We start from the raw sequence: 27,953 nt of genomic DNA on the forward strand, positions 1-27,953 counted from the left end.
CTATAAAAAAGCAAAACTTAAACTATGTTGCTGAATGATTTACTAAATGTATAACTGCCTAAAAAGAAAAAGGAATGCTTACATTTTGAATCTCCTCCGGTGACAGTAAACCATCCTGAAGGGACGAGGTGCAGCTCTGCTCTGTGTCATCTATGTGTTTTTCTTTGGTTTCCTCGAATGTTTCATCTGTGTCTTTACTTTCACACTCTGCAGCGTCTCCCTGCGTCTCCATCATTTGCCACTCAGTCGTCATTTCTGCTCTTGTGTTCTTGTCATCCGCTTCCGTTCTTTTACATGTCTGTTTGGCCTCATTGGTCTCTTCGCTTGTCATATCTGTCGGTTTTTCTTGTGGATCTGTGTCTTTTTCCTGCTGCTCATTTTTATTCCTGCCTCTAGCATTGCTGCTCTCCTGTTTTGTAGAAATATCTCCTGCAGTTTGCTCAGTTATATTTTCTCCTGGTCTTTCTTTTGCACCTCCTGTCTCATCTGTCTTCGAATCCACTTTCTCCCTCTTGTCTGCCTCTACCTCCTCTAGCTCTCTATTCATCCCTCCGTTTCCTCCTTTATCCTTTAACTTTTCTACCTGCATGTCCTCCAAAGTCATCATCAACATGCTGCTGATTATTCTGTCAAATTCTTCATCCTCCTCTTCACTGTCTGATGCTGTTTCCCATTTCTCCTGAGTCTGTTTGCTTTCTCTAATCTTTTCCTCTTCCTGTCTCTCCTCTCCTTCTTTTTTGTCTGACCACTTTGCCTCTGGCTGATTTTCTAGTCCGACTCTTGTCTCATATAAGACTATTATTTCCTCAGTCCTTTCCTCCCTTCTCTCTGCTCCCACCACTGTTTTTAACTGCATCTCCTGTCTCTCCTCTGTCTCTTTAAAAACTTTTCCTTCCATCCTTTCATCCTCAGTCTCCTCTGTTACTCTCTCTTGCACGCAATCTTTCTCTTCAGGTTCCTCTATCTTTGTTTTTTCTGGCTGGACATCAAATTTTATCTGACAATCCAGAACGTTCTCAGTCGTCGCTTTTTCTACTTTCTCCTCACTTCTCTCGTTCATTCTCTCCTCGATTTCTTCCCTTAAATCAAACATTTTCACATCTAAATCTCCAATGGATTCTCTCCTCTCCTGACTCTTTCCCACTGTTCCCTCCCACACTTTTTCCATCTCAACACTGCTCTCTATTCCTCCTTCATTTACCTCTTGCTCCATCTCTCCCTCATTCTCTCCATATCTGTCCAGCTCGTCCTCCGTGGAAGAAAACTGAGAGGCGCTGACTAGACTGGCCAAGTCGCGCACTTGAGCCGCCTGGACTGCTTTTCGCGCCTGCAGTTTCCAAAGCGTCACTTCGTCTATCGCTTCCTCCCCCTCTTCGCCTCTCCCATCTAACTCATCGTCCGTGGATGAAAATTGGGTGGCATTGACTTGGTTTGCTAATTTGCACACTTTCACCGCCAGCTCCTCCTCCTCCTCTCCTGTCTTCTTCTCTTCATCCATGATGCCAACTCTGTCCAGCTCATCCTCCGTGGATGAGAACTGGGTAGCTCTGACTTCTTTTTCCAGCTGACAGAGTTTATAAGTGAGTCCTTCTGTCTTTTCCTCTTTCTGCTCTTTATAGTCCTCCTCCATATCTTCATCTCTCTCTCCGTCCCATTCTCCTTCACTCAGGCCTGCTCTGTCTAACTCGTCATCAGTAGACGATAAGTATGTGAGTCTGGACTGTGTGACGAGCCTGTACAATCGGTCTTTCACCTCGTCTTCGTCTATGTCTTGCTCCTCCCCCTCTCTCTCATCCTCTGTTCTTCTGTCATCCAACTCGATCTCCATCCTCCACGGCCTCTCATCTTCCTCATCTTTTTCATCTTTGTCCTCGTTTCCTTGTCTCCTTTCCTCACTCTGTGCGTCATCGTCAGCATCTCTCACTCCATAAAGCCCGTCGTCTCTTGTAGACGAGTCAGAAACTCTGCCTGTGAGCTGTTGCAGTTTTAACGTGAGCTCCTGCTCCATCTGATTGGCTCCATGTCCGGTGATGTCACTCTCTGGGTTAAAAGGTTCAGGGGTTGTGGCCCCAGAGGTCAAAGTGTCAGGGGTCACAGCATCAGAAGTAGGTTCGGACTGGTTGTCTTTTTTGTTATAATCCTGTGAATATAAGAGTGTTTAAAATAAATATTTCTGTGGTGAATAACATGAGTTCAAATCTGTGTAGATTGTAGATTGTCAGTTTATTTTATCCACACCAATCATATCAGTGAAGATAGACTAAAAATTAGAAACACCTTTCAGTATGACACAATACAGTTCAACAGAACTACAAACTACAGATTCAAAAATGACCAAGTAACACCTCTCTAAAACACGGCTGTTGTATTGGAGTTAGAGCTACAACAATTAGTCAATTAATCAATTAGTCAATCGCCAGAAAATTAATCGGCAACGGCAACTATTTTGGTAATCGATTGACTCTGTTAAGTTTTTGGGGTTTTTTTTGTTTTTTTTTAGCAAAAATGCCAAACGTTCTGTGCTTCCAGCTTCTTCAGTGTGGGGATTTGCTGCTTTCCCCTCTCTTATATCATGTTAACTGAATATCTTTTGGTTTTGGACATAATGAAAATGTGATGGACATTTTTCAATATTTTATGACATTTTATAGGTAATCAATGAATCCAAAACGTCATCGGCAGATTAATCCATAATGAAAATAATCTTTAGTTGCATCCCTACTTTTATAAAGTTGAACTCTATAAACTGGAAACTGAGTGTAAGTAGGTATTTTTCTAATTTGTAAGGAATTAATGGTATATATTTGTTTTATCTTCCTTTCAAACCTTGTATTGCATCTATGTCAAACTTTTTGCTATTTTTCTGCTTTGTCTGTATCTTCTGTCTCATAATCTGTCTCTTGTTTAAGTCTATGTTTTATATCTTTTGTTATGTCATATCAGTTTGGAGTTGAATGTATTTCTCACCAGCACAGGAGAAGAAGCTGCCGGCTCTTTTTTACTGTTCCTTTTCTTCCGTGATCTCCTGACTTTTCCAACTGCGGACTCAGCAGCCGCATTGCTCTCATCCTCTGCTCCTTCCACGTTAAAGTTCACGTCGATGATGTTGGTCCTGGGTAATGATGAAGGTCGCCTGATCTCCACAGGCACCTTCCTTTTAAGACGACCCAGCACAGGTTTATTAACCTTCCAGTTGCCCTCAGAGTCTGAAAACAGATTGTCGTTGCTGCCCCGGTGGTCCATTAGCTGTGGCGAGACCCTGTCCTCGGTGTCCTGGAGGTTAAAGTTGGAGTCTGTCATCTTCTTGTGAATCTCCTGGAGGACGGTGCCCCAGGAACTGTCCGGCTCAGATTTGGTTTCACTGTCAAAGCCCATGCCTTCATAGGCGGATACCACTCCTGACTCCCTCTCCAAGGCACTGTAGACCAGGCTCTTCCTTCTGGTCAGCAGGCTGGGACGCGACAGCTGGGCGCTCTGCAGGGCAATCCAGTTCCCATCTGGGCTCGTGAGCACTGAGGACACACCTCCGCATCCCAGAATGCACACACACACACACACATACAAGGACAAATATCATGCAGACAAGCATATGCCAAACATGCATACCACAGAAAATACAGTCACCCATGCAGCAAACAAAAACAAACACAGTGGAGGTATATATTAGCTGACAGTGAAAAATTACTAATATATGAACTTGTGCTAAACAATTAAACATCCAGTTTTACCCTTTTTACCTGTTAAGTAGCATTTTATTCCACACTGTCTGGAGCAGCTAGTTCCAACTCAGATATATGATGTTTAGGGAATGCTTTATTTTACAGGTCCTTTAATTTCACACTCATTTCCTGGACATTTTCAGAGTAATTTGTAGGTATTTAACAAATTAAGTTAAGTTAATTTTTCAGCAGCAATTTTACTGAAAAGGTGGTGCAATTTGGTACAAATTATAAGAAACAGCAGAATTCAGTGTTAAGTTATTAACACTGTTATTTCAAAAGTAACCACTCATTACATTTGGGTTCATATGTAGTTACTTTGCAAAGATTCTTAATAAATTAGACTCTTAACAATTCTTTAACTGATAGAAAATATTTTAAAAAATGTTTTTAAATTTTCAGTGTGTAGTTTTGTGTGTCAAACGATATATATTAGCATATTGGGTTTTTTCAATAATCTGCTAAAAGTAGCTACTGTGTAACTGTTAACTCTTTGGACATTTCTTTGAGAGGATTATGTAATTTGGTAGAATACAAGAAATGCACTTATTATAGAGTTTTTAAGAAACAACATTTTTGACACTCAAAACTACATTTTTCTGTCACTTAAATTCAGAATTGTTAAGAGTCCAATTTTTTGAGAATATTTGTAAATTTACAACTGTGTATGAACACAGATATAAGGCGTGGGTACTTACCGACAATTTTTCAGTTTTTTCTTATAATTTGAACCAAATTACACCCTTTCTATAAAATGTCCTAAAATTAACCATTAAATACCTACAAATTACTTAAAGGAAATTAGTAAATTAGAATAAAATAAAGCATTACTGAGGGAAATAGTCAAACCAAAGACTCCATATTTTCATTCTGTCAATCAGAAATGGTTTGAGCATTATTTTTTGTGACATATTTGGTAACTGTAAAAACTTTGGGATCTCCTCAAGAACTTAGAAAAAAGTTATGAGGGTTTAAACAATATTTTCACAACATGACTTTGTAATGACTTTACTGTAATTTACACCCACAAAAGTATCAAGGATGGTACAATACATTCCAAGAATTATTTCTGTTGTGGTCCTTGATGTAAAGATGCAGGAGCTCAGGTGACCAGGTGAGGCAATACTACCAACAAACTAACACAATTAATACCAACTTCTAAATGATTATTTCAGCATATTTAGAACTCTGCCTGCACATCTAGTGTGACTGTGTGAATATTTCCTTGAGTTTTTAACCATAATTTCATAATTTCACCGTCTTAATTTCATTATTAATTTGATATTGTGAAAATAAAGTAATAAAAATCTATATCACCATTTATAAATCATTTCAATTAAAACATCCAAGAAACACATTATAAAACAAATTAAGTACAAATTAATTTAAAATTGTTGTGGTTATTTATTATTTTAATTTGCAAAGGTAAATTATTCTAATTCCTGGCCCGACACAGCCTAGAAGAACAAAAACTGAGTGGTGGATCAATGAGGTTTAACAAGTTAAAGCAGCAACATCTCACCGGGATTGTCCAGCCGGTCTACACTCTTCCAAGCAGACATAGCCGAGCCACCACCTTCCTTCTTCAACGTCTGGTGAGTTTCTTGTATCAGACCTGGAGAGTCGTCCAGCAGTGAGAAGGCAGAATGTGACCTCTGGAGAGAGATGAGACAAATGAAATCACACATGTGGTTTTACCTACAATCACAATAGAAATGCTGGATGCTGATAATTAAATCACAGAATTTATAAGCAGTATACAAACATTTAATAAATTTTTATAACACACTATAATGTAGTTATAAGCAGATGTAAGGACATTTTAAGTGTTTATTAATGTACAGTATCTAACAACAATATAACTTCTCCTACGAAGACATATATTATTTTGTGTTTTACTGTACTGTCATTCATTATCTGTTTATACACCAGCCTCCTATGGGCGCCCACAGGAGGAGTTATTGTTGTCGACAAATACAGTAATAAACACTTATATCTGCCTACATACCATAAAATCAATATAGCATATTTAACCAGTAGAGGTCAGCATGTGTCATCCTTCGGACTGACTGTGATGTGTTTTTTTTTTTGTTTTTTTTACCCAGAGGCCTGGTTGGTTTTTAAAGGAGCTGCAGGCTTGATCAGCGGTGGACTGATGATGATGAAGGTCCGTGTTGTGTTCAAATGGCCAATCCTGGTTATACTCAGCCTTAATGTCAGCCAAAGTCTTCCTCCTACTAATGATCTTACATGCACAGAGAAAGGATAATGAAAATCAGCTGGTTTTCCTGTTTAAAGGTAAATTACTGGTTCAGTTAGAGTGTAACAGAGCAGCTATGAATTTAAACACATCATCGTGTAGTGTAACAGCTGTGGAAACCCCTCCACCCACTCTTCTGACTTACATTTGAGTGTTACGCAATGGCTCAATCAACCTAATTACACACTATAAAACATCAGTTAGAATTAATTGTGAATGTCAGCAGCTCAGACAGTAAAATCTGTTCTTTTTTCATACTTTTTGCACAATAGTTTTGGCCAGTTCCTCAACAAGCTCTCCTCTGTGCTTCCGTAGATAGTGTGCCTCATTCTGCTTCTCCTGGTAAACAAGAACAAACACACAAATAAAAAAGGCTACTCATGCAGTACCACACACACACACAGACACACACACACTATAAGCGGATTACTTCTCTAAATATACGCTCTAAATATACATATTTTCTGCACTGAGTTCAAAAGCTTTGGGATACTTTAACAGATTAGTGAGAAGAAAATCATTTTGAACATATGCTGCAGTACACAGCAGTATGTCTGAAAATGGCAGCAGAATCACAAATGTGTCTTTGAAATTTAATATACAGATTATAGATCTAAGGTTATATATGAAATACACGGATTACGCGTCTTTAGTCACCTTTGAAAACACTGAGATTCAAAGCAAAGTGGATGATAATTTTACTTGACATAAAGAGCAAGTATGATCGATTATTTAAGAAAAATTATATGAAACTCACTGAAATGAAGAAAGTGTATAAACTTTCTACATCTTGGGAGACATGTATAATAAGCCTGATCTTCAACATAATCAATGTTTTGTAGAAACAGATAAAATCAATAGTGGGTTTCAGCCAATGAACAATAAGTTTACTGTTACATTGTTGAACAAAGAATTTACGTACTTTAGGTATCATATAAATGTTATAGGGAAACACATCTTCATGAATTTTAATTTTAATTAATTCTTTGTTATCATCAGCCTCCAAAAACAGACTGAAAACTAAAATAACTATTTAATGTGATAATCCATGTTATTTTAAGCAGTATATAACATTATTTTATACTGTAACATTAAACCGTTATTTGGATTGCAGCATAATCTGTATTGTTTCCCATAATGTGACTCAAACACTGATTTAGAGAAAAATCACAGAATTTAGATTAAAGAGAAATGTGATGAAAGTACTGTATATTTATCAAAGCAAACAGACTGCAGACCAACACAGTAATATATAAGCATCTACAGTATTGTCTGAATATCACCTTTCATCCACTGCCGTTTACAGAGAAGAGTAATTACAGTAAAAATGTCAGAAAACAAAAATGCTAACACAGTACACAGCAGTTTTTGTAACACTGAGTGCAAGGCAGTATGAGTAGATAAGAAATCTACAAATAAATTTACAATGACAGTCTATTTATAATACGTGAACAGCATGAATAACCTGACTGGCAGAATCGAACTCAGCCTTGGAAATGGCCTCGTCTATAGCCTCCTCTGCCACCCGCAAGGCCACAGTGAGCGTATCTTCCATGCTGTGCTCTGAACACAAAGAAACACAATAATCACTTGTTTTGTTATCTGAACAATCCTTGAAATAAAATCAAAGCAAAAATATGATTTAGTCATTGCAATTATGTAAAATGAAGTAAAAAGGGGAATAATTGTATAATTTTCATATATAATTGTATCCTGCATGACTGATCTGTTTGTCTGTCCTGATTCGTGTTACAGAGGCACAACAGACAGATGCATGACCATCAGGCTGCTGCAGCTTTTCATTTCTGTTTACAGTCACTCATTCTGTTAGTGCAGTGAACTGGGAGAGTTGAGGAGAAGTGAGGACAGACTAAGACACAGAGGAAGGCAGGCAGGGGCAGGAATGACTAACATACAGCTGCTTGAGATGCAACTGTAATCAAAAGATTACAGCCAAGATCCTTTAACTATTTATTTCTCCGCTGCTTCGTCTGCTGTAAAGTATTAGCTTCATGGCAGCTGGGCACAAATATGAGTTTATGGATTCATGAGAGGATTACAACAATCCTAAAATAACCTTGAATATGGCCTCAGAACGTCTGTTGTGGTGACTTTCTTGTAGAAATGGCATTAAACACTAAGCAATGCTGGATTACCAAATGGGCAAAGTGGGCCACCACCCCAGAGCCCCAAAGGCCTCAAGTTCACTGTGGGGCAAGTAATCTGATCAACTGATTTTATAGCAACTGACAGCAAAGAGGCCTTAAGGCAACTCCTGCATCTTTACCTCAAACCCTCAAGGCCCTGTCTCATAGAGGAGGTCAGAACAAAATCTAATTTTAATACCTCTAATATATCAGTCGATATTATGATTACATGTCATATATTCTTAAAGGGGACGTATCATGCACATTTCCAAATCAATGTTTTTATTCTGGGGCTCTACCGGTCTACTTGGCATGATTTACAGTTCAAAAAACTGATGTCATTGCAAGGAGGAAGTAGAGGTAACCTTGCAAATTGAGCGTTCAGAGTAGGCTGAAGTCTGGGCTTTTGCATTTTTACATATGTTCACCTCAAGTCTTGGAACTTGGACTATGTTTAACAGAGACATTTAACATCATAACAGTATATAAAATACAGAAAATCATAAAAAGCATGATATGTTCCTTTTAAATGAATTTTTAGCATTTTTAGCATTTAATCAACTTCTAACAAAACTAAGTTGGTGAACCTAGGGGGACTGAATAGGGGCCCGGGGCCCCCTTCAGAGTTGAGCCGACCCCATGCTTCTGCATGCCAACTCCTGATATCTGTGCAACTATAATAACTTTTATTGCTACTTGTGTTAATTATTTACTAAGACACAACTAAAAGTAGAGGATCTAATCTTAAGAGACTTTTTTAGTCTCACTGTTGCCATTACAGAGGATCATTTTGTCCTCAGAAGAAGGTTCTTTTAAAAAGAGACTTGAGCATTTCTGCCACTATAACCTCTGTCAATACTGAAGTATGTGGTTTACATATATGATGCACAAAAAACAGAGTTGGCTGTTCAGAAACGATACATCTAAGTCAGTGAGTTAGTCAGTAGTATTTCATTTCTTTCTTCTGCTGTTCAGTGCAAAATGTATTTGAAATTTTCCAATGAATAGCAGATGAAAGAAAATAGGTCATAAACATATAATATTTACAGGATGTAGAAGTATACATGATGTTAAAACTGATGTTTTTATTTTGGTTTTGTACATGTATTAATGGCAATGTTTTATTTTTGATATTCAATGTATAGCGGTGTCTTGTATTTCCATTTGGATGGTTAAATGTTTAGTGTGACACAGCAATAATAAACCTTACTGTATTAAACTGCTTTATATCAAAGGGTGACTTTACAAAATCCAAGGAACAGTGAAACAGTTATAAAACACATTCGCACCTTCACTTTGTCTGTAGAAGGTTGAGTCGCTCCCACAGACGCTGCCCTCATTGCAGATGCTCTCCTCGTAGGCGCTGCCCTCTGCATGCACGCGCATACACACACACACACACACACACACACACACACATAAAGACAGATGTCAACATGGATGTGAAAAAGCAGATACAGTACAGTCAACAAAAAGGAAATTGTGTCCTGTCTCTCTTCTCACTAATGTAACATATGGCATCAGTTTACCAACTATTAACAGTATATATTCTCCTTTAATAGTAAAATCTCATAGCAATGATAAGAATTACTTTTACACACATTAGTTACACTATTATAGTACATGTCAAGTACAGTCTCATCATCAATACTGTTTTCATTCATGCAGAAATTTGAAATGTCCCTGTGATGATGTTTTTTTCTTGCATATCATTTGTGATTTTTACCTTCGTTTAGTGGGTCAAAAAATAAGAAGTAATGTGATAATTTAACCAAAAACAACAACAACAAAGAAGAATAGCTGGAAAATGTATCTCATGTATCTTTGCCTTTAATTATGGGAAATTACATTTTAAATTCATGACTAGGTTTCAGAGTTGATGACTGAGCAGCAGTCTTTTAGGGTGTGAGGGAGCTCAGTCCTACTGTAGACAGTTTCCCCTTCCAACTCTGAGCCTTGAGCTGTTTTCACGTTGTGCAAATATTCATGCAACAATGCAGCCATTTGTGGTTATATAAGTGCATTAGAGCAGCCTCGTGTGTGGTATTACCAGGCGACCTGATCTGTGTGCAGCAGGCGCTGGTTCAGAAGTACACAGGGTCACTTCCAATCATTTTAAGGGGCAAAAAGTGGACTTAAGTGATATGAACTAGATTATTTTGAAAATGCAGAGAGCACTCTTTGATTCTGAGAGCCCTTTCACTGCTAAAACCCTATAGGCAGGCATGAATTCAACGACATGAGACAAACTGAGGATCTGTATTTGTATTTCAGTGGCTGGAATATTAATTTTGTGTCCCCTGGTAGATGTGTGTGCAACATCTGTGTTACAACATCTAAAGAGTCATGGCACATTTGGCCCCAGCAAAGGGACATGAAAAAAAACACTCATGACCGACACAGTTGCCTCAACTACAGCAGCTAAAGGTCATTGTAACCCTAAAGGCACCATGAGACTCTCACGAAGGTGAACTAACGGTGGTTCACAAACTGTATCTGCACAGAAATATAATCCTGATGTAATGTGTATACTAAATGTATATGACGGCAGGTTAACTCTAAAAAATAAGCTACGATTATCTGATTTTCACCAAAGGTCCTCAAGAAAACTGGAAATTTCGAATCAGCAGAAGCAACTTTGAAAATTATCTAAAAATACCAATGCAATCCCAATGAGATCATCAAGAGGATTAAAAAATGTAATTTCAAATTCTTACAAGAAGATGGAAAAAGACGAGAAACCCAGATTTAACAAGATGAAAAAGCACAATTCAAGAAGAATTGACTCACAAAATAAGAAATATGTAGGATGCACTTGAAAAAAGATGGATTCTGGGTGATGTAGAATTATAATTATAATTCATTACTTTCTGTATGTTGCTGTAATTTCCTTGAAAAGTGTCTGTAATATTTTATCCACCCCATTGACATACATGTGGGGAGCAAAATATTAGGAACACTTTTCAATATAATGCACCCTAGTAACACCACCACCACCCACTACAACCTCAATAACAAAGTAGAATTATCACCTTTCTGACAATATTAACAAAAACTGAAAATATATCAGCTTTGTTTGTATTGGATTGCATTAGATTGCACAGATGTTCCTAATAAAGTGCTCAGTGAGTGTATATTACGTTTCTATACTTGTGAATGCCATCATTCCGACTATTGGCATTGCTTTCCATATTACTACATTAAAATCGGCATGTAAAATGCATGATGCATCACACAGTTGTGACTTTTACTAGACTGTCTGTATGTGTTCTCGTGCCCATTTTCTCTTCTCCTGAGGGTCACTTTGTTCTTCTGCTCTACTCTTTAGAGGGGAATGTCTCCGAGCGCTGTTGAGTCACTGGGCTGTGTTGGAGTCTTGAGGGGAAATGTTTCACTGCTACACAAAGACAAGATGATGCCTATACCCACAGCTTTTAGCTCCCAAATGTCAGCTCTATTAATTCTGATGCTATTCATGCAGCTCACATTGTTCATATGCAAAGTAACAGTAGCGAGGTCTTCCATGAGTCAGACTATGCAGATCGGATATGGTGGCAGGATAAATACAGCGGAATATCCAGTGCGGGTCAGTCATAAACAAATTATAATGTATGATACAGTGTGTGCTAAGAGTGTGCGTGTGAGTGGAAAATGAAAACAGAGCTACCTAAACCAGAAAGAGAAGATGAGCGGTGGCCTGACATCAGCCCGCATGAGTCCCCCTCCCACGAGGGTCACAGTTCTGCATCATCTGCAGCCAGCGACCTCTCCTCCACAAAACATGCATAATGCTCTGAAATCCCTTGTCTGTTCAATCAGATCAGAGACTCTGAACTAACGGCCCGGAGATACACGCCTCCGCCTGAACTACACTGGTCCCCAGTGTAGCATATGCTGCCAGTGAAGACTTTTATTCAAAGTGCTGTATAGCACGATAAATACATTTTCAGCATGGTTAGCTCCAGCAAAGCTCCCAACCTCGGCCCACATGTATGTGTGTATTTGTGCCACACGCTTCACATTAAGCTGTGCAGAAAGCTACTACTAGACACAATGAATGAAATAAGACTGAAACAGATACATTTAGACTTTGCCTGGTGATGTCAAACTATAAGATAATAGCAAAACAAAAATAATGCTGGCCTAAGATACTTAGAAATTCATGTTTTTAGCCATGAGGGTAGAATGGATGGCAATGGCTTGGCGGTCGGTCCAGCATTTTAGTCCAGACTGAAATGTCTCAACAACTACCAGAGGATTGCCATGAAAGTTTGTACAGACATTCATGGTCCCCAAAGGATGAAAGATTAGAGGGGGGCTATTATAATTTCTTAAAGCTCAAGCTGACATCTTCAAATGTTTTGTTTTTTCCAAATAAAAAGTCCAAAATCCAAAGATATTCAGTTTACTATCATGTATGACACAGAAATTCTCACATTTGAGAAACTGCAACCACAGTATGTTTGGCATTTTTGCTTAAAAAAAAAATTACTAAAAATGATTATTCAATTATCAAAATAGTTGCTGATTCATTTTCTATTGATTAATTGATTAATCGACTATGTTGCAGCTCTATTGGATTATACTCTATACTGGATTTTGACAGGTTCCGTGGGTTCTTTTTAAAAAAAGAAGAAAATTTATGGTAAATGAAGTTTGAACTTCAAATTCAAGTTGAAATAAAAGGTATTTTTGTAACAGCACTGGTGAAGTTTACATACAGTATGCATCTACCATTCATACACACAGACACACTTTTATATTGTATAATAAAACCCAAATACAGCATCACTGACTCCCTGCTGAGTGATGATGGGAAGGAAGCAAACAAATGTAAAAAAAGACTGAAGTCTGGCAGCCAGTCAGAGTAATCTGCTGAAGTTATGTGAGATGAAAGCAAAGCAAGACCTTAATCCTGTTTCGCTCTCTTCCTAACTTCCTGTTCTTCACTGCTTTGTGATATGAAATCATGCAGATACACTGAAACTTCCACACACAAAATCATGCTCATACTGTGGTTGAATTAGACACATTCTCATATACACACCATCATTTTTTAATGACAGTAAATTCTCCCTAAAGTAATCCCTTTACAGCATTCAGTGTGGGATTAAGTTTGCAGACCTGACCCGGTCATATACAGGATTTCAGTACCCTTTCAGATGTTTTGCCACAAATATTCCCAAAATGTGTTACATAAGACAAGTTAAGCACTCTGAGAGTTGATTCTTTGTTGTTTGTTTTCTGTTTTTGTTCTGTACAGGTTTACCCTGAATGCCAAGCCACCATTAATGTAAAATACTTAAATTGGTGCTGAACCTGTAACAATCAACATATTACCAAAACTAATGCAAACAGGTCTTAGCAGCATCACTAATGAACAGAGTAGTTTACCAGTCAGCTCTGCGAGCGCACTGTGCTCCACCAAGTGCTTCCTGTAAAGAGTCTTCAGCACTTTGGCACTGCCAAACCTCTTGAAGCGCGTCTTCACATTAGTGTAGAACCACTCAAGTGACTGTGTCTTTAATAACCTGACAGAGAGAGAGAGACAAACAGACAGCAGTTGAAAAAGTAATCAATCTTAAACCTTACAGACATAAGCAGAAAGGAAAGGTTTTAAGGAAAAGGTTTAGTTAAAATTAGCCGGTTATATGAAATTTAAAGCCGCTATGTGTTGAAATTTAAAGTTTCTTTCGACTTTGGTGCACCATGTTAATATTAAAGGTACAGTGGCATACAGCAGCGCATGCTGCCAATAGATAAAGGAAATGAAACCAACACATCAAAATTTTACTGGAAGATTTCTATAAACGATGCCATCAGAATAACATGGAAGATGCTAAAAACTAATAAAATATTTTTACACAAAGTGGATTTCAATTTTAATCAGGTTTGTAAACCAGAAAGAATCCAATATTTCAAACTTTGATTTATTTTAGGGATAAACCATCATGATATAAATGACAGTTAGTTTCCATCATCTAGCACTTACTGAAGTTCTTTAAATTACTAACTTAACAGGTGTATTATCACAGTGAGATTAATGTCTCATCTTCAAGTTTCCTATTAAGATTAAAATGAACTAGAATTAAACTGAATGCTGAGGAATGACAGGTGTAGGATATTTCAGAGATATTCATGTCAGCATGTTTAATGAGTTACCATCTGTTCACTGTGGTCGAGTTGCGGTCGAGTTGCAGTGTGATGGGGAGCTGAGTGCTGAGTGCTGAGTGTAAGTGTGTTGACGGGAGGTGGAGGTGACACAGGTAGACTCCTAGTGTCTCCTGCAGTGGTGTCAGATATCCACCAATTAAAAAAACTGAAGTTTACAGAGACACCAAAGTCCCAGGAGATTATATTTTTTTAATGAATCTTGTTGTTATCAAGTTATAATGTTATGCACATAAGTTATTATCTTCTACGCATAATATATAAAAAAAATCTTTCTTCGGGGCATAGACACCTGCATCATTTACAATAGATCATAGTTAAGATGGTAGTAAAAAGCCTTATGAAAATTTTTACTAGAAGTTATTACTGTAATTTCTAGTAGAAAGCATCATTTGTTTTATAAGCACTGAATCATGAATTTTAGGTTTTGAAATTTTATCAAAGTGTTTTGAGGCTCAGTGGGTAATTTTAGCACCTCACAGCAAGAAGATCCTGTGTTTCAAGCCTTTCTGTGCAGATTTCACACATTTTTCTTGAATCTGCATGAATTTCCTCCAGGTTCTCAGGTGAATTTGAAAGTTAAAAAGGTGTGATTGTGACAACTGCGTAGGGTGTACCCAGTGCCCAGTGCATGCTGCTGGCATTTACTCCAGCAACCCTGATCCAGAACAGGCTAAGTGGGTTAAGAGAATAGACTTGAATTTGAAATAATCTTCAAATACAGTATGCAATATATTTAATTTATGGTATTGTGTATCATGCATATATTGTAGTTTTTAAAAGGATAAGTCTGGCAATATATTATATTTTTTATTGTCAATAAATTCCATGGAAAGACCAAAACCAGCAATGAATTGATCCTACTAATAAATATTTTTGTCTATCCAGAGCCTGATACATCTTATTCCTCTGTGACTCACTAGAGCACCAAATATATTAAGTCATGAATGGAAATAGTCCCCTAAAAATATACAATTTACTCCTGTTTGAGTAACTTTTGCTAAAGTGCCCAGCTGTATAAGGGAATTACTCAGATTTTTTTCTAAAGATGAAACTATTTCACTTTGAGCCAGTTTAAGAAAATTACACCTTCAGAAGGAACAAATGGGCTTGAGGGTTTAGTGCACCAGGCAGGGCAGTGAAGTGTTGAGAGACAAACTGATGCATTGTTCATTTTTGGTATTTTCAAGGGATTTGTTGTCAATAAAGCTGCTAGTAAGCCAGTAAGTGCGTATTTAATGACAGAATGTAAGAAACCTTTCTGATGTCAGATGTTGCATCTGAGAATTTCTGTAACTTTCTGAAACTGACAATCAGACAGTCACGCACCACTTCACACAGCAATAGGCCAGATGTGTGGAGGTGTGAAACTAAGCAGGGTTTGACATTCTCTCTCTTTTTTTATTCTTCAAAGACTTACACCTGTCACTTTTCAACTGTACAAACGACATTAAAGCCTTCAGAGAAAAGATTGTCTGAAGGTGTGTGCTGTTTGAACAGTTACTGCGTATCCCTCTCCTCTCTGTTTCACGGCACGACAACATATCGTACTACAGTAACTAGTTCATTCTGAGCATAACCCCACCTTAAGGGACATAAAATAGCACCAGCCTTATCTTTTCAGAGAAAATGTTGACTCTCCAAAATGTCATCTTTTCATGTAGGAAAACAACACATTTTCCAATTGATCCAATAGGTTTTGAAATGGTCATGAATTTAGTAAACTAAGGATTTCCCTCAATTAACAAATGTCATCCTGAGTTGTTAAAACATGAACTGACCACAAAAACACAGAAAAGCAATAAATCAAACATATATTTAAAATGATTTGCAATTACACATCGCAGGTTTCAGTAATATGAAACCGAGATGCTGCATTCAACACCTCATGCAGATAACGAAAGGCATACATTTCTTGTTGCTTCACATCTTCACATCGTCAACACTTTAACCTGCTGAGTTTAGTCATCTCTCTCCTTCTCTCTGCCATGTTATGTCAGGCTGAGTGCAAATATTCCAGCCAGTGACAGACTTTATCCTGTGCTGTATCTTAGTGACTATGTTGTGTGTAATAAGTGGTAAATCCATATCTCCCACAGCAGAGTTAAGACCTTAATAACCTTTGATGTCACTGTTAGACTCTCATCCTTAACTTAGCCTCTTTTTACTTAATACACACAAAACACACTATCTGAATCACCCCACTATCATCCACCACCGCCAACCTTACCTGCTCTTCTGGCAGGCGGAGCAGAGCCAGGCTTTGTCCCGCTTGTTGTAGACCCGGCAGGCCTTACAGACGTTGTAGAGGCAGTCACGGCACTGGCGCTTGGGGTTGAGCAGGAAGGTGAAGGGTGCGCAGCAGCGGATGCAGCAGCGCCGGTTGAAGCAACTCTGCCGTGACAGCAGGAGGCAGCGACTGCCCTCCTCGTCGAGCTCCTGCTTCAGTTCACTGTGGGGAGGAGGGGTGGGGGGGGGGGGGGAGGGGGGGGGGGGGGGGATGAGAGGGAAAGAAGGGATGAAGAGAGGGGGAGAGAAGAGATGGTTAGAGAGAGAAGGAAGTGAACCTGGGAATTTATGCGTGTGTGGTAGAAAATGTTTTTTTTTTAAAAAAAGGCTGAGAATATTTAAATCAGGTTGTATGAGTGACTGGGAGTAGGATGAGAAGGGGAAGATATAGCTCATCTCTGTGGATAAAGCAGCAGTCGTGGGCTTACTGTGTCAAATGGGATTACAATGAGGACATAAACACACACATTCACACTGATCCTCTGCCTCCTTTTAATGAAAATGGAACAGAAATTAAAGTGGTTTCACAAAGTCGGTCATTTCATCTCATCATAATCTATACATCGTTAAAAGGTAAATGATGATTGAAAAAAAAAAAAGCAGCCACATCTGCCTTAATGCACATCATTCATTTCAAGGTGGTGAAATGTCTTCACAATGTTATCAAAGTGAAATTCTCATTCATAAATGTCTGATTAAATATTTAAAACAGAGCACTTATCATTACATGTTCATTTAAATGCCGCCTGCTGCGCTCATGTAAAGGTTAAAGGAGGCGGCTGTGGTGAATAATACATTGGTGTGTTTTCCTCGACAGCACCGGCAGCTCTTCTGTTTATATGACTACCAATGTCAGAGTATTGTGAACATTTATTATTATTATTAAAGAAGGTCCAGTTAATAGCTGTTCTGGAGCTTTTGATCATATTTCATAATGTTGAACCTCAGCTTTTATGTAAAAAAATCCTCGCCTGACAGTCAAACTGAACTGTCAGCTTTGCTTGGTTTCACTTAATTCATTCAGCCTGTCACATTGTGTTCATGCTGGCTGATTTGTTGTTGGTGTGACGGGGTTATTTTGTCTAGTGTGGCTCTATAAGACTGCACTTGTCAGTTAGCTTGTGGGTGTAGCATGCAGAGCAGGTGTGTGTGTGTGATTGTGCTGTTATTCATTTCTCCCTCATCCTCTTCCTCCTGACTTCAACAGCGCAGGTGAGGGAGGTGTGCATGGAGGCCGACAGTTCTCTACAGCACTGCAACGCTCTGCATTCATGAAGCCACGCCCATTCCAGTGATCAAAACAAATCTGTAGGATTTGATTTAAATCCCTTGCATAGTAATACCCCACCCACATACGTCACATCACAGAAGATAAAGACACTGTAACCGCTGTTTGACTTTAAGAGTTATTTCTGTACATGGACTTACAGCAATTTGAACAGCTGTGCTCTCCTCATCCACGCTTTTCAGCATTTTTCATGAATGTAGCTAGGTAGCTAGTTATGAAGGAAGATCACATTCCTATACTTAATCCCTCCAATGAAGCTTGAGATTCAGAGGTCTGAGCAGGCTAGAGAAGTCCTTAAAAAATGGGACATGAACATCTACAACTCCAAGACGATTGGGCAAAGTTCATATGAAGGTCATGTGATATGATCAAGAGTAGAGCTAACCAACGATTATTTTCATTATCAATTAATCTGCTGATTATTTTTTCAATTAACTGATAAAGCGTTTTGTCTACAAAATGTCAGAAAATGGAGAAAAATGCCTGCTCATAATTTCTTAAAGCTCAAACTGACGTCTTCAAATGTCAAATGTTCAAACAGTCCACAATCCAAAAGATATTCAGATTACTATCATGTATGACACAGAAAAGCTTCAAATTTTCACATCTGAGAGGCTGCAACCACTGAATATTTGGCATTTTGGCAATTATTATTCTATCATTACTAAATAGTTGATGATTAATTTTCTATCGACTGACTAATCAATTAATTGACTAATTGTTGCAGCTCTAATTGAAAACACCACAAATGGTACTGAATGCTTCGTGCTGAGATTGCTCTGTCTGGTGTTTCTGAGGTCAAGAATAAACTTTGAACCTTGGATTCAGGTTTCTCATGTTTGCAAAAATTTAAAGAAAAAAAAAAGAAATGTGATGAATCAAACATTTAACATTTATTTGCACATACAGATAGTTTTCCTGCACCCCAAATTACCCAAATTGGAAACTTGGTGAACTCTGTAATCTTGATGAAACAGCGAGAGCACTTTACACGGAAAGAAAAGTGGAGAGCAAAGTAACGAAAAGGTTACAAATACCTGAAAGGAGATGAGATACACCTCTGATAATCACAAAAAAATGAATCTGGAAATATTGAACAATGAGTATGTAACTAAATAACACACTATATGACTTAGAAGTCCCTAATCAAAGCCACATCTCTTGAAAATGAACCCAGGTTTGGTTTCTGTAACTCTCAAACTATAAAAATTTAACAGTGTCCCTCAGATGCCTGTCTGACAGAGAGACGGCTGCCCTCTCACTACAGCAGCACAGTCCATTACTGAACCTCAGTGGGCGACATAAATAACTGAGACAGAACGTACACAGATACACAGTCACAGTAAGATACTCACAGCAAGATGCAAGACAGTAAAGTAACGTGCAGAAACACATGGAGATGTGTAAACGCACCTCTGAAAATGCAGAAATGCACCTACAACTGACAGCAACAACGGCAACCATTAAATATCTCATTCATTTAAATAATTATAATGACATGGAACATATACTGACAATGTTCGTCAGCACAATAATTCACAAAATCTTTAAAGCAGCTCAGCACATCCTCGTCTAAAAGAACTTTCTCGCTTCAGGCAAAAAAAGAGAAGAAGCGAGGAAAGGATTGAGCTCAGATTGAGCTGCAATAATCTTCACAAAAAGTCTGTTTCTTGGTGATAAGAAGATGTGACACCCCCTAATGTATATTGTAATTAATTTTTCTTGTTTTGAAAGATTTTAGCAGGGATCTGTTTTCTTTTGCTTTAGGAAGATGATAGTTTTATTATTTATTATGCACAATGTAGTTTCTTGCCAAGAAAATATACTTGCTGTGCTGCTTTTGAACAGTAGAGGGCATTCATACTTAGACTGTAGTTGAATGCGCTCTGGTATCTAATGTTATTTGAGTTGAACTGAGAGTTAATTAATAAAACAAATCAAGATCAGTAAGAACAGTGTCACCTGCTGAGGGTGACTTAGGTGTATAAGGATGACAGTTTGTTTTGTTTGATGATAATTAGAGGGTAAAGCATGTCCTTAGTGTTCAGTTGTATCCAATTAGAACTACTTCATGTTTTGATTGTTGTAAAAGTATCTACCGGACGTGTTTGTGTGTTATTGAATCTTTGTTCAAAATATTTTTGAAGCCTGGATTAAGTAACATGAAAGATTGTGATTGACATAATACAAAAAACATGATATCTCTACAAAAGAAAAACATGAACAGAAGGCATCATGTGAAACTGACATATGTTCTGCTATGATATGCTCGGGGTATATTATGTTATTGGTTTGATTCGACTGATGATACAACTATGACAGAGACTATGGAAACTGAAATAAAAATGAAATCCAATACGACTGTTACTGTAAAAATAGAGATGATAATAAAAGAGGTTTGTTCAGTTAATTGGTTTATTTTTCTATTTTAGTTGAATTTCTTATTGTATATTAATAATCAAGTGCATGATTCATGGTGTGCACATTGAAGTTATTTGACACTGGCCATTTTGGAAATCCATAAAGCACTTAGCATAATAATTGCTGAGTAATTATCTACATAAATAATTGCAGAAGATTTAAGAAACATATCAAGCTGCCTCTTGCTGTCTTATCATTTCTTTCCTGATACAGTGATGCGGTCATCTTTCTCTAACACTGAACACAACTTCACTTCCACAGACTCGCTGTCTCAATCAGCCAGGATTAGCACTGACACTAAGACTCTGCATGTGTGTGTGTGTGTGTATCTGTGCTGACTGTGTGTTCTGTGTGTGGGCGGGTGACACTACAGAGAATCACAAGCCAGCAATCCCCAAATCATCAGGTGCGGTGGCAGTGAGCCGGCTCCTGGGGCTTTTTCCAAAGAACTTGTTATTCTGCTGGAACAGTTTACAACATAAACACAGTCTGACAGCTGTCCACGATCAGTGTCCCAACATTTTAGAGCAAATTCAACACGGCCTGTTGAAATTCATCAGGAATAACAAATTTAATGTTTCACAAAGGGTTCATCAAATTAGATACTGGATATAAGATGTGTTTTGTATGTGTAATTGAGATCTACAACATGTAAATACATGCATATACATTCCTATATGTGTAACTACTGAGCATGGCCTTAGTTCAGAGACCTAAGAACTAATTACTATGTTCTTTCTTAAAGTAATCTCACAATTTATAACAAGATTACATGGGATTACTTGAGAATGTAAATACAGATTACAATAAATACGTACGAACACTAAGTAGGTGTGATTAATATGTTAGTTGAGCCGGGTTATTAAAATAACCTACATAAAATAATTAGATCTGAGTGTTAAAGTGTTTCAAAGCCTGTTCTCTGCTCAACATTCTCCCTGTTGGCTAACAGATGTAAGAAATGCATTGAAATCTCGCTAATCTCTCAACCTGAGCTCTATCTTCTTTTTTCTTTGTAGAGGGTGTCATTATCTAAAGTATTTCTACTGTTGCAACAGGCTAGAGAGCAAGGCAGATTTGATCAAGCTTAATATCAGTTCGGTTTTATATGTGAGATATTTCAGTTATCCAGCACCTTTCTGACACCCTTACAACATTGCTGCCAGTGATGCAAGATTCAGTCGAAATTGATAATTCTTCTCCGCGTGAGAAAAAAGAGAAACCCTCTTGTTCAGCTGGAGCTACGAGGAAAGTAAACAGCAGCAAACTTACTCATCTGTATTCCTTCTAACCTTCAACTCTAGATGCTGCTTTCCTGTACTCCCCTGTCTATCACTCGTTGCTATTTGACATTCTGTGCGACTCTTAGATTTCATCTCAGGGGATATCAGTGCAGAAATTGGAAAAGGAGGCTGCATGAAGATGGAGCCCACTTAATGACTGGAGGACTGAGGAAGCAGAAAAGTGCACAATCTGCATGACATGAGGATTTTACATCTTAGATATGGTATCTGAGAACTTTAACTGATGAAATGTACTTCTGCTAAAGAAGTCTTGACCAATTATGTGGTGTGAAAGTGTTTGTCATGTCACTTAACAACTTAAATATAAAATAGAAAAATCATTTTGATCTCCACAAACACAGAAATTGAATGTGTAAAATACCCTCTTTTGTATAACTCAGCACACGTCTAGACATACCTGGTAAACAACAACCAGATTAGATGTTAACACCTTGCTTGCCAAATTTATCAAAGTTCAAGAAACTAGAAAACACCCCATTTTCAGTAACAGTCACATGGAGATTTAACCAGAAACCATCCAGTTGTAAATATGATTCAGTAGAACAGCTTAGCCATATGTTCAGCGGCTTCTGGTTTTTCCAGATTTTACACACAGATCTTACATACGACTTTTACAATAACATTTATTAAGAAGGTTCCCAGTAGTGTTGTGTAGCATGTGAGGCTGCGGAAGTTAAGACTGCTGATGATTCATATAGCAGAAAACGTTCAAACTAGTCTATCACAGTGTTTTAATATAGGAGATTCAATTATAAAGACTGTTAATATCAAAATTAATGAATTACTAACTAATCCAGGCAGACAGCAAATAAAATTCTGGAATATTATGAGAATATTTAAGGCTTACAATAGTATCTTCATAGGGCTGGATGACCAAATTGATTGCTGACATAAAAAAACCCCAAAACATAAAAAACAGACAGCACTGTGAACAATAATATGATATTATTTCTCCTTACTTTTGGTACATGGCTTTCATGATAAAATACATGCAAGGCAAACACCTAAGAGGAAGAACAACAACTAAGAAATTGGCAGAGCAGCTGATCTGAAAACAAACTCTGAATCCCTGCAAATTCCCTCCTCACCTTAAGTACTGTATATAAACGCACAGGTAGGAAATATAAGATGATGGATATATTTTATCTTATCAGAAGGTATATAAACTATGTTTTAAGCGGACTGGGACAATTAATTAAGACCAATTAGAGCATTTTATGCATAATTTAGATAATTTTTCCAATACTTCAAATGTTTGTTTCTGTTCACAGTTCATATCAGGACTGTTAAACATCTGTCACCACAGCAAATGAGTCAGTATGAACTTGTGAAAAACTGGCTATGTGATTGTCACGCAGGTCAAAATACAAAATATGGGGCTTGAGCCAAGTTTCCACATTAAAGCATTCCTCTCTTGTCAATCTGAAAGAAATTACAGCCATTAAGTTAATCTTGCGTGAGTGGCTCTTAAAAAACAATTTCTTATCTTTTGATAAGTTTCCCCGATCGCTGAAAGCATTTTCAGTTAAAGTAAGCAGAGTGATGGAGTCTGGGAGAAAGAATCAGGAGCAGGATGGAGTCCAGCCAAGCAAAGAGTTGAAGGGCAATGACATAACCATGTTATTCTTAACCTCTGAATACTGACTTGTGCTCAACAAGCAGACAAATCGTTTCCGACTATTATGTGTTTCTCTAACTCTCAGCCTAAACTCAGGCTGATATACACCAGAGACTCAAACCCACCCAATTAGCATATTCTGTCTTTGTATTTCTGTGGAATCTGTGGAATCTGAAGGCCACAGGAGTTTTGAGGAAACTTGTTTGAGTGCAACAGGAAAGGGCTGTCGCTTCCTGTCCGTTCTTTTGAGGAGCACAGAGCAGGGCAGAGACGCAGAATGGGAAATCTCCACTGAGGTTAAGAAATGCCGGCTCCGGAGGCCATGTCAACAAACCATGAAACCAAACTAGAGTAGTGGGCTTTCACTACTCATCCTTGTTCTTACTCAAATATCAACTTCTCAAATACATCCGTATATGTTTGAGCCCAGATGGAAGAACAGACGGCAGTTTATGGGCATGCGTGATGAGTCGCCATCAGTTTGTTGACAAGGTCGAAAAAAACATTGTAAATGAAGCGTTCAGGGCAGGTTGCAGGCTTTTGACTTGCAGGGACCATTTCTACATACGTTAACCTCAACTTTTGGAAATTTGACCATGTTAAACATATAAAAATATCAGAAAACCACAAAACAGTAATATGTCCCCTTTAATATGTTGAACATTCAGAAAAAGTTGCCTCTTTACACATCCAGCAGCTGCAGAGCAACATTAGCATTAATTTGGAGATGTATTTAATGTACCTGATGAATTTAAGTCCATTATTTGCTCTTTCCACATTAGACAAAGTCATTTGTTACTGTAAATATATTATTTAGAGCAGCTTTAAACAAAAATCTAATATTAACAATGTTTTTGTTAGACTCTCTTGAACACATGAAGTTTTACTTTCTATGGTTGGACCGTAGACCAACAAACAGGAAGTTGTTTGCATGATGTTGAGAGCACTGGGTGTTCTTCTGTGTTGCTGCTGTTGAAACAGATTAGTTTTAGTGTGTCATCATCAGCCTAATTGATGCAATCGTTTAAGTAACAGCTACCATGCCTCTGTCCTTTTTTGCAGTTTTATATGTGCTAAATATCAGTTGATCTAATAAACTAAATAAAACAATCAGTAAAGTCATTCGAGGAGTTTGAGGTATTTATCACTCTGTAATCACTTTGGAGTCCAGTAGCTCAAAAACACTTTGACAGCACACACACCTCATAATGCAGCTATTATCTGTTTCAGGGCTCAAATCTGTGACCATCTGATTACAAAACAGTCTCTTCTAACCACTGGTCCAATTGTTAATTCTCAAATTCACCAGAACTCACCTGAGTCGCTCCTCCTCTTTCTTGCGTAACCTCATGTCCCTCTGCACCACCTGCAGCACATGCTCCGCCTCGTTGTCCGTCAGGCCCGACAGATCCAACTTCCGGCCCATCGTTGACACACCGTCAGCTGTTGCCCCTCTGACTAACCAATCAGCTTGTTGTTATCATCTTAAAAAAGAGGAAAATGAAATGAATGAATGAAATGCAATTATGTGTGCATGATGCAAGGTAGGCTTATCATATGCTGTGATATGTTTGTAAAGCACTGTGACAAATGCTATATTAATAAACTTTATTAATATTAATGAAGTGAAATCTAAACTTCACTCATGACCTGTGACCTGTAAAAAACACAGTATTTCACTGCAGTACACCTTTGTAAGACAGTGTGGGTATATTAATATAACAATGAACCACATATAAAAGTCTAAACTTCTGTTATCCTGTTAACAAAAGACTATATATGTATGGAAACATAATCATAAAGTTTATTTGTATAACACTTATCAAAACCAGCAGTTACAAGGTCAAAGTAGACATAAAAGGAGCAAAAAGCAGAATAAAAACAACAAATACACACATTCATCCCCACATATATATCATTAAAAACAAATAGAAATCATTAAATCAAGTCAGTAAATAAAGATTATACGACAGCCTTACGATAATGAGTTGTCAGAGGCAACCTAAAGGAAGATACTGAATTTGCAAGTCTGAGAGTCCATATTATATTCCAATAATATAATACTGTCAGAAATATGTCCTTCAGGGTCCTGCTGACTGATGGTAAACCAAACTTTCCTACATTTCTACCCATTTGAACTGAATTACATGCCTTCAACCTGGCAGCTCATACATAAACACCCTCCTATTTAACACTATACAGAACACAACTGTGTCCATAAGCACTTAAAACTCATTTTGACGTCCTTCAAGCCACTTACACAAGTAAATCAGGGGGAATTAACACCGACCTGGATTTCATTTTTCTGCATTAGCATTCCTGAGGATGAAATCTCTCTCTCTCTCTCTCTCTCTCTCTCTCTTTCTCTCTCTCTCTCTCTCTTTCTCTCTCTCTCTCTCTGTCTGTGTGTCTGTGTGTGTGTGTGTGTGTGTGTGTGTGTGTCAGACATGAAGTTGAACTTTTCTATGATTGAAGCAGATCAGGGTGTCTGCAGTGAATCCATGTGGATGTGGAGCTCCTGGTTTGAGGAGATTATATTATATCTATAGCAGGAAACTGTTCAGGATTATCAAACTGTGCTCAAGGCAGTAACAACAAAACTGTTTCATCTTACTGTCAACTCGCGATAAGGAGTACTTTTGCAGTTTTTAATCCGGCAGAGCTAATTTTAGTGGGAGGTGGTACAAACTTCTGAGCCATAATATAGTGATACAGTCGCCTATAAATGTATATAATGCAGTTAGACCACTTTATTCATTATGAGTGGTCACGGATACATATTTGCTAAGATATAACAGGAACAGACCTATTTATATTACTGACAATAAATCATATCATAGACTATAATAAAAGAAAATCTTGCTCTAAAGACTTACCGATGTCTGAGTCTGTTGTCGTCGTTGGTTGAAACAATGACCAGCGGTTCACCTTCACAGCTGCAAAAAAGAGCCAAAAAAAACAAAACAAAAAACAAAACAAAACAAAAAACACTTTAAATCCGTTTTGAATTCCTCCTGTGAACTGGCCACTGCTGTTATCAAATCTCTATAAAAGAAAATGATGTTGCCAAAAGTCCTCAAACCTTTCTTTAAAAGTATTTTCCTGTTTATAAAAAAGGTGGATGTGGTCTGAAGACCGCCCCGGCTGCTCTGATCCGTGTGTCCAACAGAAAATCAGGATAAAGCTGGAAGGGTCAACTTCCAGTGTTTCTCTGCTTGGCACAACAAAGTAGGCGACAAATGATGGACATTTGTGTAAACAAGAGAGGGGGATTGTAGCACTATAATGCACATAATGATGATGGTAGTTTTTAAGTGTTATCTTTATGTTTCCAAACAAACAGTATATAGAATCAGGACGCAATCATTCGCCAGGTGCGAGCACATTTACGCGTTCTTCATCTTGATTCCTCTGTCACTGTATCACAATGATAAGCCTAAATAACAATACTAATGTTTGTGGTTTCTGACCGGACTCATGAACAGAGTCACATGCAGGCAGTTGAGGATAAAATTGTGTTTACTTGGTCTAATCGGACTAGCAGGCATGAATCCGCAAACAGAACCAAAGGGATAAAGGCAGGTTGGCAGGAGTTTGTGAAATCCAAAGCAAGCAGGTAAAACAGGATACAGCCTGGAAAGCTACTAAAAGTCCAGCAGAGAGCGGTGGCTGCAAGGAGGCTAGATGGGATAATGAGGAGCAGGTGGGTGCAGCAGGTATGTCGGGAGAGCAGGTGACTTTAACAAGCGCAGTAAACTCGCTGAGGACATCTGGTGGACAGACGGAGAATTACAGTCTGAGTCTGAATAGGCTTCTTTTGTTGCAGTTGAAATATTAGCTTGTTAGGTGAGAAAGACGACTAAATACCAAAGACACAGTATTCTTTTGCAGTCCAACTGCCTTTAATAAATCATTAAAGCGTTTGCTTACAGGCTCCTGAGCTGAGCAAGAGGAGCCCCTTGAACAGCTCACACAAACATCTTATACTTTCAGCCTCCGTCCAGCACAACCATCAACACAAGCACCTCTTGCGCAGTCACACTCCTGTCTGCAGACATCTGCTTCCTGCAAGATAATCATTAATAATGAGTCATGTCCATCTTGTACAGCTTCCAGTTCTTGCATTTAGTTCCCCTTTTCCAGCAATCACTTCTTAGAATTGGAGTTACCATGTATGATACAATTCAGATAACTTTCCTATTTCTGCTTTTCTGACAGATAAGTTATTCATTTATACACAAACAAGTTGTGAAACATCTCAGGGTCTTAAAGACAAAACTGATCAGTTGATCACACTTCTACACTGGATTAATGATCGTCAAAATATTAATATAATAATACAGTACATTTCTAATGTCATTTTTTCCTCCACACCTTTTTCATGGACATGTTGACATGTCACAGTAGGAAAAGCAGACGTGTCAATAATAAAATTAACAATGTCTGGATTCCATTTAGCTGCTTCAGTTTCAGAGTTATTTACCCTTTTCACATGTCACAGCAGGAAAAGCACCATGACATGTCAAAATGTCTTCTGTGACAAACACCTTCATGGAAGACATATTCAGGCTAAATACAGTATCAGGCTATCATAAAGGGATGGCAAAAGCGGAACATTCACACATCATAGTAGGAAAGCACAGGTACAATGAATGATGGCTGAATTACATTTGGCAGCTTTAGTTTAAAGGTCCTGGTATTGTAGATGCTAGTTCACTGTCACACTGTCATGGCTT

The 27,953-nt window shown here is 38.0% G+C and overlaps 1 protein-coding gene across 4 annotated transcripts in view; it reads right to left on the bottom strand.

Moving 5' to 3' along the window:
- The window catches only part of myripa (myosin VIIA and Rab interacting protein a), a 30,355-nt gene extending 3,409 nt beyond the window's left edge, over positions 1-26,946 (bottom strand). For 3 of the 4 annotated variants that reach the window (XM_044367954.1, XM_044367952.1, XM_044367951.1), the window contains exons 1-13: positions 26,741-26,946; positions 26,300-26,428; positions 26,094-26,153; positions 24,534-24,701; positions 16,528-16,749; positions 13,521-13,657; positions 9,416-9,496; positions 7,445-7,542; positions 6,238-6,318; positions 5,821-5,964; positions 5,242-5,374; positions 2,968-3,524; positions 83-2,140 (exon numbers count right to left, since the gene is read on the bottom strand). In XM_044367954.1, coding sequence (XP_044223889.1) covers positions 83-2,140; positions 2,968-3,524; positions 5,242-5,374; positions 5,821-5,964; positions 6,238-6,318; positions 7,445-7,542; positions 9,416-9,496; positions 13,521-13,657; positions 16,528-16,749; positions 24,534-24,643 — 3,621 coding nt within the window. In that variant the 5' untranslated portion in view covers positions 24,644-24,701; positions 26,094-26,153; positions 26,300-26,428; positions 26,741-26,946. The remainder of the gene's footprint in view (positions 1-82; positions 2,141-2,967; positions 3,525-5,241; positions 5,375-5,820; positions 5,965-6,237; positions 6,319-7,444; positions 7,543-9,415; positions 9,497-13,520; positions 13,658-16,527; positions 16,750-24,533; positions 24,702-26,093; positions 26,154-26,299; positions 26,429-26,740) is intronic. The other variant, XM_044367953.1, reaches the window with a different exon arrangement.
- Between the last annotated feature and the right edge of the window lie 1,007 nt (positions 26,947-27,953).

The sequence above is a fragment of the Thunnus albacares genome, chromosome 12 (assembly GCF_914725855.1).
Source record: "Thunnus albacares chromosome 12, fThuAlb1.1, whole genome shotgun sequence".
NCBI lineage: Eukaryota > Metazoa > Chordata > Actinopteri > Scombriformes > Scombridae > Thunnus > Thunnus albacares.